Source organism: Anguilla anguilla, chromosome 1 (assembly GCF_013347855.1).
Source record: "Anguilla anguilla isolate fAngAng1 chromosome 1, fAngAng1.pri, whole genome shotgun sequence".
Classification (NCBI taxonomy): Eukaryota; Metazoa; Chordata; class Actinopteri; order Anguilliformes; family Anguillidae; genus Anguilla; species Anguilla anguilla.
Window position 1 is genome coordinate 53,830,353 of NC_049201.1, and position 12,227 is coordinate 53,842,579.

General features: G+C 45.4%; 2 protein-coding genes across 3 annotated transcripts in view; both read left to right on the forward strand.

Moving 5' to 3' along the window:
* LOC118208197 (prolyl endopeptidase-like) overlaps positions 1-7,478 on the forward strand; it is a 28,330-nt gene extending 20,852 nt beyond the window's left edge. For both annotated transcript variants that reach the window (XM_035382626.1, XM_035382637.1), the window contains exons 11-15: positions 856-992; positions 2,910-3,004; positions 3,441-3,572; positions 4,075-4,231; positions 6,393-7,478. In XM_035382626.1, the coding sequence (XP_035238517.1) occupies positions 856-992; positions 2,910-3,004; positions 3,441-3,572; positions 4,075-4,231; positions 6,393-6,687 (816 nt within the window). In that variant the 3' untranslated portion in view covers positions 6,688-7,478. The remainder of the gene's footprint in view (positions 1-855; positions 993-2,909; positions 3,005-3,440; positions 3,573-4,074; positions 4,232-6,392) is intronic.
* Positions 7,479-7,618: 140 nt separating this feature from the next.
* Positions 7,619-12,168, forward strand: popdc3 (popeye domain containing 3). The gene is made up of 3 exons (XM_035382652.1): positions 7,619-8,970; positions 9,231-9,339; positions 9,532-12,168. Exons 1-3 carry the CDS (start codon positions 8,462-8,464, stop codon positions 9,835-9,837), a joined length of 924 nt encoding a protein of 307 aa, XP_035238543.1. The 5' UTR covers positions 7,619-8,461; the 3' UTR covers positions 9,838-12,168.
* The last annotated feature ends 59 nt before the right edge of the window (positions 12,169-12,227 follow it).

Genomic DNA, 12,227 nt, shown 5'->3' on the forward strand with positions numbered 1-12,227 from the left:
CCCTCCCTCCCTCCTTCCGAGGAGCAAATCTTTGGGTCCTGTTCTGTCTCGTACTCTCTTGCAACAGCCATTGAAGGAAAATGCAGATGTGCACTGGCCCTATTAACTGCACTATAAACTATGAGGTTTCTGAGCTATAAACCCATGGCACAGTGTCTGTCTGTGTGTCTGCTTGCTTGCACATATACAGGGAGCAGTTATGATACTAATGTTGATCTCCTCTGCTCCTTAGAATGTGAAGGAGCCTCTGGTATCTGGTTCTATTAATAGAGGTGCAGAGAGTTTGATATCCTTAGCGTGTGTGTTTTGTGTGTGTGTCTGTGTGTGTCTGTGAGGGTATGCTTTCATGTGGGATGTTTACTGTGGTTCTCATGAGTAATGGAAGCTGGTCATTGGTGAATCCCTGGTTGGGGGAGGGGAGACAGGGAGGCGAAGCAGAAAAAGACATTGGCCGATTCCGTCCTCTGAGTGGGTCTGACAGCCCAGGCATGTCGCTCCTCAGTCCTAAGACCTTAGCCATCATCACAACAAGTGGAACGGTGGGGCCTGTGGAATGGGTCGAAGTTCTATAGTTCTATTGCCAGGCAACCGTTTTGCCTTGTATCAACACTTGAACATGCAGTATTTTCTTACATTAGTTCCAGTGCTGACCTTCCACCACTTGCTTCTGAAAGCCACTTAAGCCACTTCAACCTCTAAGGCCCCTTTGCTTGGCACTGAAGCCTGATTGGTCAGCACAGACATTGACAGCTGTGGCGAATGATTGGTTTAAGAGGTGATGGTTGTTGTGATGGTGTTCAGTAGCATTGCAATGGACCTTCATGGGAATTCTCTTTGTGTGTTGCTGGCCTGCAGGTATTTTACCCCAGTAAAGATGGCACTCAGATCCCCATGTTTATCGTTCACAAGAAGGGCATTAAGCTGGATGGATCCCACCCTGCCTTTCTCTATGGATATGGAGGATTTAATATCTCCATTACACCTAGCTACAGGTAAGCCCTGTCCCATTACACATAGCTACAGGTAAGACCTGTCCCATTGCATGCAGCTACAGGTAAGACCTGTCTCATCACATATCGCTACAGGTAAGACCTGTCTCATCATATATAGCTACAGGTAAGACCTGTCCCATGACACCTAGTTACAGGTAAGACCTGTCCCATCACACACAGCTACAGGTAGAACTGGACCATTACGCATAGCTACAGGTAGGACCTGATCCATTACAACTGGAACTGCTGCTTAGCTAGAGCATACATTGCTACAGTACAGAAACAGTATTCACCATTACATATGGCTACAGGAAGGCTTCTACAGGAAGGGCTATCATATCTAGTTAAAACTAAGAGGCTGGAGTCTTGTCCTCAATACTTCACTCAAGTGTGGTTTTTCTGTACAGATTTGGTGGGGTGGGGTGGGGGGGGGGTTGGGGATAAAGCCTGTAAAAAAAATAATAATAAAAAAATAAAAAAAGGTCACCTTGACTGCCTGCCAGCTCTCGTGGGGAAAGTTATTTTAGCCCACTGAAGCCCTGCGCTTGGCTAACATTTGAGGGGAGCAATTTGTCTCGCTCATGGAAACTTCTAGTATCCACAGAGTCAGAAACATGATCTCTAATTAGCATTCACGATTCTCAGGCAGCAGACTGCGCTGTTTATTCTTATTCATATCAAATTCTCATAGAAGCCCTGCAGCCCTGTATATCTGATGGGGATTCCATTTCTCTGTAAAGTCTGGAGACCGTAGTTTCTTAGTGCAGACTTGTGTCGCTGTGAGGCCTGGAGTAAATCGAGTGAGAGTGAACACTGAAGCGCTAGTGAGGCTTAATGGTTTCACACCACGTACTTACTGTTTGTCCACATTTCACAAAGTAATTGTCCGTTATTGGACAATTAATGCCTCAACTTGTGAAACCCTTTTAAACTCAGTTTTCAAGTTGTAAAAAAATGCACTGGAGTATAAAAGTAGTGTTGCTTGTAATGCCAGGTGTTTCTTGTCCTTTGGCTGCAAGTCCACATGATGATTACTTAATGAGGAAAAGCCTATGATCTAAATCTGTTTATCTTTTAGAGATCTGTAGGGTCTGTTGTAGTTCTGTGCATATAAAAATGAATATGTGAAGTGAAATGAAAGTGCTTTGAGGATTCTTTGAGTGTGTCCAAATGTTCTCTAATCGCTTTGGGTTTGTTGTCAGAATGCAGCAGGCCTGCGGTCTCTTTGCCCCGCTCATGTATTGTGCTGTGCAGTCTGAAATGTGACTGCTGAGAAACGCAGAGATCTCAGTGTAAGCCGTTAGACGTGCTGTGGTCTCTGCGGAGGCAGTAACCCGCACAGCTGCGTGTGGAGTCAGGCTGAGAAACGCAGAGATCTCAGTGTAAAGCGTTAGACGTGCTGTGGTCTCTGCGGAGGCAGTAAGTCACACAGCTGTGTGTGGAGTCAGGCTGAGCGCAGAGATCTCAGTGTAAAGCGTTAGACGTGCTGTGGTCTCTGCGGAGGCAGTAACCCGCACAGCTGTGTGTGGAGTCAGGCTGAGCGCAGAGATCTCAGTGTAAAGCGTTAGACGTGCTGTGGTCTCTGCGGAGGCAGTAAACCTCGCAGCTGTGTGTGGAGTCAGGCTGAGCGCAGAGATCTCAGTGTAAAGCGTTAGACGTGCTGTGGTCTCTGCGGAGGCAGTAAACCTCGCAGCTGTGTGTGGAGTCAGGCTGAGCGCAGAGATCTCAGTGTAAAGCGTTAGACGTGCTGTGGTCTCTGCGGAGGCAGTAACCCGCGCAGCTGTGTGTGGGGTCAGGCTGAGCGCAGAGATCTCAGTGTAAAGCGTTAGACGTGCTGTGGTCTCTGCGGAGGCAGTAACCCGCGCAGCTGTGTGTGGGGTCGGGCTGAGCGGCTGACTCCCTTTGGCGGCTTTGCAGCGTTTCTCGGCTCATCTTCGTGAGGCACCTGGGCGGAGTTTTGGCGGTGGCCAACATCCGTGGCGGAGGGGAGTACGGAGAAACCTGGCACAAAGGTAACGTTCACACGCGCCTCGGACGTACGAAACGCGGTCACAAACGCAAACGCTCGGCTGCCAACAGCTGCCACGAGAGAAACACTTTACCCCTGTTCATTTGGCAGACACTTTTGTCCCAAGTCCTAATAGCTGAGGTAAAAAAGCACATTAATAGAGCCGTCAATAGCACAGTATACTGTAGATATTTAGTGCTAAGTTCATACTCAGGTGCTGCACAGATAAATGTGCAGATAAATAAAAGTATTAAGTGTTTGTATGCTTGATATGACTCTCTTGGCGCTCTTAATGCGGTCTCAGAGCACTCAGTGTACAGGCTTGCCTGTGTAGAAGCTGCCTATGCTGGGTGTAGTGGGGGTTAGCTGGGTGGGGCTGTGCTTCAGTTCCAGGTGAGAGTCGCAGGGGTGTGAGTGCAGCCTCTCTCTGGTGTCTGCAGGGGGCATGCTGGCCAACAAGCAGAACTGCTTCACCGATTTCCAGTGCGCCGCCGAATACCTGGTCAAGGAATGCTACACGTCCCCCAGCAAGCTCACCATCAACGGCGGCTCCAACGGCGGCCTGCTCGTGGGTACGGCCCCGCCCCAAAGCTCCTTTAAGAGACGCCGGCATCGCCTCGTCCGCTCGGGCGCGGTTCTCCCTTTCCGCTGGCGCTCCCTCTCTTTCGTTCTCTTTCTGTTTCTCGCTGTTTGTTTTCTCTCTCAGTCTGCCTCCATCTGTCAGTCAAATTCAGGATGCTCCATTGTTTGTGAATGCATTTCTAGAACACTGCCAAAGCTTGCGGCCGTAAAATTCAGCCTTACTGGGTAACGGAAGTGATCCAAAATAAAATGATCATAATAACAAGAACAGTAGTGAAAGGATCATTAGTATTTTTTTTATGTGATAAATAATATTACTCAGGATATGACTAGGTGAAATGTGTGCACGCATGGGGCTGCAGGTCCTCTCTTCCTCACAAATACTCTACCTCTCTCTCTCTCTCTCTCTCTCTCCCTCCCTCACATACACACTCCCTCTCTCTCTCCCTCCCTCTCATACACACTCCCTCTCTCTCTCCCTGCCCTCCGCAGCGGCGTGTGTGAATCAGCGTCCAGAGCTCTTTGGCTGCGCAGTGGCTCAGGTGGGGGTGATGGACATGCTAAAGTTCCACAAGTTCACCATCGGCCACGCCTGGACCACCGACTTTGGCTGCTCCGACAACAAGGAGCAGTACAACTGGCTAATAAAGTGAGTGAGCCTGGCGGGTGAAGGACAGGGTGCGCGTAAGAACAGAGGGGTGTCTGTATGATGAGCAGGACAGGCTGTACGGCCCATCTGTGGGCTCGGCGTTTCCCCGGTGTCTATGGCAGCGGTGGGCAACTCCGGTAACCGAGAGCCGGAATGGCTACAGGTTTTTGTTTCCATTATTTTCTTTGGCTAAATGAGCTAATTGGCTGCGTACACCAACACTGGTTCTTTCGTACATTAGACCACAGTAACATGTTTCATATTGGAACACAAGAACTGTCTTGACTGTCATTCATGCACAAAGTGCAGCTAAAATGTCATAAGGTGTTTGCTAATTAAATAATGAAGGCAAGAACTTGGCATGGAATTCAGAAGATGCAGCCCTCCTTGCCCTCCTCTGGTCCAGGGGGTGTATCCACCGGTGTCCAGAGTGAACTAGAACAGCAGTGCACAAGCAATGGGTCGCCACCTAAGTTTGGGGTGCAGGAGATGCCTATTGGGTTGTAAAATCATTGAGTTACCCCGGATTTACACCAAACACACCATTCCTGTGGTACTCTCGCCAGAAGCCATTCATTTCCAATGAAGAGAGAGCGACCCACGTAATTCCTACTCCGCTCTACCAAGCTGCTTATAATAAAACTTGCTGCTCTTGCTTGGCTAGCTATGAGTCAGCCAGTCAAACCTGGGTCATGGGGGATATCTATTTGGTCATGGTTTCAAGTAGGCTACAGTAACATTGCAATGAAATTAGGCCTGTATGAAAAAAGTGTTAGTATTCATAACATTATTCTATGTTTATTTAAGTAAATACTATATATATATAATAAAACTAGTTAAAACACATTTTGTATTGTTTACCCTTGGCAGTGTATTTCATATGATCACGTAAATGCCTGCTTTAATATTGACTGGTGCATCATTCCTACTGCACTCCACGACACAGCGCCGATTCTACCTAATTAAATAGTTTATTGCTCAGACTATGTAAGATAGTTAGCGGCTTTGTCTAATCATCGTGATTGCGCATTTTTGTGCTCTTGACATAAACAAATCAGTAACATTCCTGAAATACTGGCTGTGTTGAAATATGAGCTAAAGTGTTTAAATTTTCCGACTGGGAAATGGATAAGAGACTGATGCGTCCCATTAAAAAGAGTCTCACTGACTATGACTAATGCTAATGAGAAGAAATGTTTAGTTTTTTCGTACGGTTTTCTGTCTGGCAGCTTTGAGCACTTTACCCATACTGGGCTTCATTGATAAAGCCTTAATTCTGTTCATGTGACCATGCTTTCTGCGATGAATTGCCTGCTAACCTTATCCTTTCATTTAGCTCTTTGGTATTAAAAACAGTGAATTGTTATTCATGAAAATGACATCAGGTTGGGTCGCGAAAAGCATGGATTGATATATTTGGGTCATCGCTGAAAAAGTTTGTGCGCCCCTGGGCTAGAACATTGCAAAGGTTCAGTGCTTCTACTAAATGATTTGATAGGCTGTTGTTATGACAAGTACTTGAGTGAACAGAACGTATCTTCAGTTACCTTTACCTTTTTCTTATATACAGTCTTGTTCTGCTGACAGAGCTCGACTTGAAATATCTTCTGTAGCTAATTTTTATATAACGCTCAATCAACTGCCCCCCCTCCCCCTGATTTCTTTGCAATCCTCCTTGGAGACTTGGAATCATAACAGCTTGACTGAGTTTTGGGGTCTTCATCTGTGAATGATTTAATCTAAAACTGAATCAGTATTAAAAAAAAACAAAAAAAAAAAAACAATCATCTGCAGTCACTTTTTGGCTGATTAATCCAGCAGACAGAACAGATTGAAATTCTCTGAAGGTTTTGCTAAACAAAGTTGTTGATTGTATCTCTAAATTAAAAAAGTGTTATGCTTTCTCGAAGGAATTGTTGGAGATGAAAACTTGAGACAAACTTTGTGTTTGTGTCTGTGTGCGTTACTGTTTGTGTGCACAAGTGTGTGAGTGTTTGTCTGTCTGTCTGTGTGTGTGTGCATGTGTTTGAGTCTCTCTTCCTCTCACTCTCTTCTTTGCCTTTCCTATTTATCTCATTCCTTTGCTTTTTTCCTCTCTCTCTCTGTCTGTCATTTTGTCTGTCTCTCTCTCTCTCTCTCTCTCTCTCTCTCTCTCTCTCAGGTATTCCCCGCTCCACAACATCCGGATCCCGGAGGGGGACGGGGTCCAGTACCCGGCGGTTCTGCTGCTGACTGGTGACCATGACGACCGGGTGGTGCCCCTGCACTCGCTGAAGTACATCGCCACGCTGCAGCACGTGGTCGGCCGCTGCCCGAAGCAGACCAACCCGCTCTTCATCCACGTGGACACCAAGTCCGGCCACGGGGCGGGCAAGCCCACCAGCAAGGTCATCCAGGAGGTGGCCGACACGTACGCCTTCATAGCCCGCTGCCTGGACATCGCCTGGGTCAAATAAGAGCTCCGCCCTCTCTCTTCTCCCTTCTCCTACCCTCCTTTCTCCTCCTCCTCTCCTCCTACCTCGCTCCACCCCTCCACCTATCTTCCCTGTCACAGAAATGGGACTTGGTTCACACTGGGAAATGCGCATCTAATTGGATATCGGGTCACATTATAAAGTTTGCAGTTCTGCTTCCCGGCTGTGGCGGACATTTTATTGCCCCAGTTAGAGGGAAAAGGGGCACCCCAGAAGTGGGACAGAGATGGCAGCCCCAGCAGGGATGTCTGAAGGGTACTCTAATGAGAACCACTTCCAGTGCCCAGCACTGTCTTAACGCAGTTCATTTCCTCTGTGTGCTTTACGTGGCTCACAACCTTCCTAATGTAAGCAGAGTCATTATTCATTAGAGCCCCGCCCACGACTTCCCCGAGACGTATGTATTTGGAAACACGGTTGTTATAGCCCGACCACAAACGGCGCACGCGCTAAGCAGCCACTTCCCTGGGGCTCGGTGTCCTGGAAGTCACCTGAGATCGGGTGTTATTTATTTGTCGTTTAAAAAAAGCACGAAACACTTGTTGTTCAGCGTCTGTTTTAAGCTAAGATAGAAACTGAGCTTTTAACACATTTTTCTGGGTGTATGTATGTGCAGGTGTGCCTGTGCGTGTGTCTGCGCGCGTGCCTGTGTGTGTACACGCGCACATGCCCACAGTCTGGGTTCTGATAAGGTTCTACCTCTGGACAAGCTGTTTGTTTACCTGTCAAAGGAAAAAAACTACGCAACCACAATAAAAACATTGCATTTTGAACAACAGTTTTTATTTATTGTTTCCATCTGAAAATAAACTATCATGGCTGCATAAAATGAGTTTCCTTTTCAGAAACTGTCTAAAATTACATGTAGCCTACATCCTCTCAGTACTTGCAGATTTCCCCCCCATTTAAGACTGCCCAAGTCCAGTCCTAGGGAGCGGCTGATTGTTGTAACAAATCAATCCGTTTCACTATTGTCTGGATGAATGGCCTTTGATCACCTGAGAATGAGGTAATATTCACGCCTCGTTATGTTAATAGACCCTTATTATACGCTAATGGAGTTATATGAACCTATATTGAATGAATACTTGCAGAATAGATCAATTAAAACCTTAAATGCGGTCAAACTGACAAGCATTCACGTTGTGGTTTTTGAAGTTCTCTTAACGGGACGTATGATTGATAATGAAACTTGAAGCTACCGCGAACTTTAATAGAGCGGTCAAAAAATGCGGTTAGAGTAAAATCAGTTACGCTGTTAGTTCGGTGTACCTATTCGTCCGTTACTAGGGACTGGTTTCAGCCTGGCTCCCGCATTCCCGCTCGATCTCGTTTTCATGTTCCTGTTACGCTTACACCATGCAAGGATGACTGCTTTCCAGTTAGCATAACACTCGTTGCGGCATCTATATCGTTCTTCCTAAAAGTCTTTCTCCCTCTCTCTCAAAAGGGTGTCTATTGCAGGGGTTGACATCTGTCGGGCGCCAGTCAATTGATGAACTGTCGGGCGTCAGGACCGAGTGGAGCTCTAGGCGTCATGCGTATCATATTTTGAGAGATGGCATGTAGGCTACACGCGATTACTTTTTCGGTCTGAGGATGACGTTTCAACCCATATGTTTTTCTCTCGTTGGTTACAGAAATTACTAAGCTTAATATTGGACTACGACTGAAAACAATGTAGTGTTGTCACTGTATAAGTGTCGGCTTATCCCTTTCTGTAAAGCAAAAAAGTAAGAGTTTGTCGTCCTCTACAATGGACTCACCGTACCAGTTCCCCAGCGCCAACTTGAGTTCGGGCGAGGGAGAGGATACGCACCCAGTCTGCACAAACTGGAAGGAAAATCCGGAGGGGTCCGTGTTTTACCTGGCCAATATTTTCTTAGTTTTGGGCTTCATGGGAGGCAGCGGGTTCTATGGGCTACTTTACCTGTTTTTCTTCCTGGCGCTCGGGTTCTTCTGCTCCTCAATCTGGGCTTGGTCGGACGCCTGTACCACGGACACGTTCTCGTGGAATTTTGTCCTTTTTGTGGTCTGCGTGGTGCAGATCGTGCACGTCGCCTATCGGCTTCGGAGCGTCACGTTCGATAAGGAACTTCAAGATCTCTATGGCTACATGTTCAAACGGCTGGGAGTATCCCTCACACAGTACGGCAAGATCGTGGCTTGCACCGATGGGGAAATTCACACCATCGAGAAGGATCACTACTTTGCCATGGAAGGAAAAACTGCAATTGATAAACTTTCTGTGCTTCTGTCAGGAAGGTCGGTGGTCAATTAATCTAAATTAATCTAATTCTCGATAATCTTTTAAAATATTAACTTGAATTTTCTGTAGCCTACACAATGGAATGTCCAGTGTTAATTGAACTCTAACTGTTAATTCAACTCTTAACATAACATTTGGTCCCACATTCCGGAGTGGGACCAAATGCTATCTGTTAAGAGTTGAATTAACTCTGGACATTTTACTGTGTTTATAAAATAACTTGATAAACAACAGACTTTATTTTTACCACTTACAGAATTCGAGTGACGGTAAACGGGGACTTTTTACACAACATTTATCCGTTCCAGTTCATAGACTCTCCTGAGTGGGATTCTCTCCGACCGTCTGAGGATGGTGTTTTTCAGGTGTGTTACCAACGCGCCCAACTTTTCCTTCAGAATCCGAATAGTCTCAACTTCGAGTATAACACGATGCGTGTAAGAGATAAATTAACGTAGTTAGGATTTTAGAAATGTCTTGAAATCATTCTGAGGAGGGTGGGTTGCGTGGGCAGGGGGGAAATGTCAACTCATCATTTTCTGTATATCTTCTTTTAGGTGACATTACGTGCCGACAACCCCTGTCGATATGTTGCTTGGAGACGCAAGAAGCTATATCTGCTCTTCGCCAAACATCGCTATATTGCGAAGGTTTTCGCCCTTCTTGTCAGGAATGACATCGCGGACAAACTGTTTTCACTCAACGACAAGGCTTTCGACAACCGCGGGTTCAGATATGATCTCCGGTTACCCAGTTTTTGCCATGTGCCGGGGCCTGAATTAGATCAGGCCGGGTTATTTCTGAGTGTCCCGGACCACCAAGGGGAGCACAGCCGAAGCACCCCGATACCGACCACTACCTGATTAGTCCACTAGGCCGTGGTCTTCCATACTGTTTTAGTGTTTTGTCCTGGTATAATAATTTTTTGTTCGCATCGTCTTGACGTCAGTCAGACAAAAATGTTTCACGTATCTATTTGTTTCCTCCGGAATGTATACGTTTGGATTCGCAACATGAACCGAAAATGAATACATGTGCTATTAGTGAGACTGCAAGATTCACATTTAATATGGAAAGTAGGCTATCCGTGTTTTCCGCAAAATGTCTAAGAACTGAGCTCGATTAATTGAACTATCCCAAATAGTTATGGTCCTTCCTAGCTGGGGTACAAATTCCTGAGGTCTGCATTCGGTATGAGACCAGGTCCAGTGTTATTTATTCATATACCCCCTGGACACGAACAGTTTGCAGTAGCTACTTATTTGCACTAGGACCTGAGTATGAACGTGTCAGCCTGTGTCATCGCTGTGAGCGACCTATAATGAAACCCCAATAGAGGTGTGACCCGAGTCAGTTTAAATTTAGTACACTGCAGTCTGTCACAAGCGCGGTGACTTTATTTAGCAACTGGTGGCGTGTTCGTGTCACAACTGGAATGCGCGCTCATGTTTGGGGATCCCGCACTTCCGGTGTCAAAATAAGCTTGTCAAGTCTAGTGAAAGCAAAGATGAACTGAAGGACAGTCCCTCCAGCATGGTTAGAAAGTGCTTTCAAAATACTCAGATTGTTGAGTAGGTGTGTAGGCTACTGTCTAATAAATGCAGACTAGTATTTATTTTAAGATTGCTTTCTTATTCTCCAAGTGTTGACCTTGTTACTATCTGTAATTCAATCACTTTGATCTGTTTACCCTCACAAAAACTGTTTCACGTCTATGGGTTATATTTAGAACTCAGTTTGCCGTTTTGGTTTAAGAAAAAGATACAACTTTTTTTCTGGAAAATGTGTAACCCATTAATGAACATGTATTTGACTGACAGATGTTTCATTTAGTGATTGTTGACTGATTTTGGAATTTGCACCTATGATTACTTAATTCGGGCGGTACTGTGCAGTATGCCTAGGCCTACTTTTTTAGATAGGCTACCTTTTTAGGACCTTAAGCTCTTTTCACCATCCAGTAAATTCGTGTTTTAACGTGTATCATTTTTAAACTGTTAATTATCTTTGAGTTAGCATAGATACCTTTGTGGTCCTCTGTGTCTTTCTTAGCTTTATATAGCATTAATTTTCTTCGCCGTTAAGCCTGCTTAGCAAAACGAATGGCAAGCGAGACTAATGGATTTACAGGATGAACTTGCAGTGCTACCTTCGTTATTCGGCGCTGTCCGCGGTGCTGATTTCTGGAGACGTGCACCTGCACGTGTGCTGTATTGAACATTTCATCAAATGGACTGCATTTATATAGCGCTTTTATCCAAAGCGCTTTACAATTGATGCCTCTCATTCGCCAGAGCAGTTAGGGGTTAGGTGTCCTGCTCAAGGACACTTCGACATGCCCAGGGCGGGGTTTGAACCGGCAATCCTCCGACTGCCAGACAATCGGTCTTACCTCCTGAGCTATGTCGCCCCCAACATAGCTCACCAGATGCCGGAGACGAAAATAACCTCTGCATGTTGTTATTTTCTCCCTATCAGCGTGCAGTGATCTGTGCTGTGTGTTTCCAGATGTGGCTCCATGGCTTCACTTTGTAAGAAAGTGTTCCGGAAACTTTTTTTTTCTCCCCATACCAACATGACTTTGCTTTCAAACCCAGATAATTGGCATAGGTGAAGTGAATACTCTGCATACTCTGCATTTGTCAAAACACGATTAGTAAACGTCGTCCTCGTGTAAAGGAGCCATTGACGTAATCGTTTGACAAATTACTTGCTGCACACGTATTGTTACAAACATTGATTCAGTTTGCCTACACCAGGTTATTTAATTTTGACTTCATAAGAGTACATTATCAGAGACTTTAGACGTTAGACTGATCAAAACATCCAGCCGGGCCTAAGTGCATCTTAGGTATACTAGTAAGCTGCACTTAGGCCCGGCTGTATGTGTTGATCAGTCGAACGTCTTATCTTACTCTGTCATACGTTAATACCGACTGAGACCTTAAGTACTTACTTTTACGGCACAGTTTCACTGTGCCCCCGCTAACCATATCCCTGGTAGGCCTAGCTACAGCATCCTTTAACCATACTGTACTATATTTAATTGAGTACTACAGTACGTGCCTGAATTCATGAGTGACTGACTTACTTGAACTCAGAATTGAATGTCTTTATAGCGATATTTGATTTTTATTATTTATTTTATTATGTTTACCATGAATGTATGTGAATAAATTTGTCTTATACATGCACTTGAAACGTATGAACATTTTCTTCCAACAAAGTGTATCTGGATTTAAAGGATTCTTAT

Bases quoted from the DNA above. Each gene is read 5' to 3' on its own strand.
- popdc3 (XM_035382652.1), top strand. From the start codon at position 8,462: ATGGACTCACCGTACCAGTTCCCCAGCGCCAACTTGAGTTCGGGCGAG. The intron at 8,971-9,230 runs GTCGGTGGTCAA...TACCACTTACAG, and splicing joins TCTGTGCTTCTGTCAGGAAG to AATTCGAGTGACGGTAAACG. The intron at 9,340-9,531 runs GTGTGTTACCAA...ATCTTCTTTTAG, and splicing joins CTGAGGATGGTGTTTTTCAG to GTGACATTACGTGCCGACAA.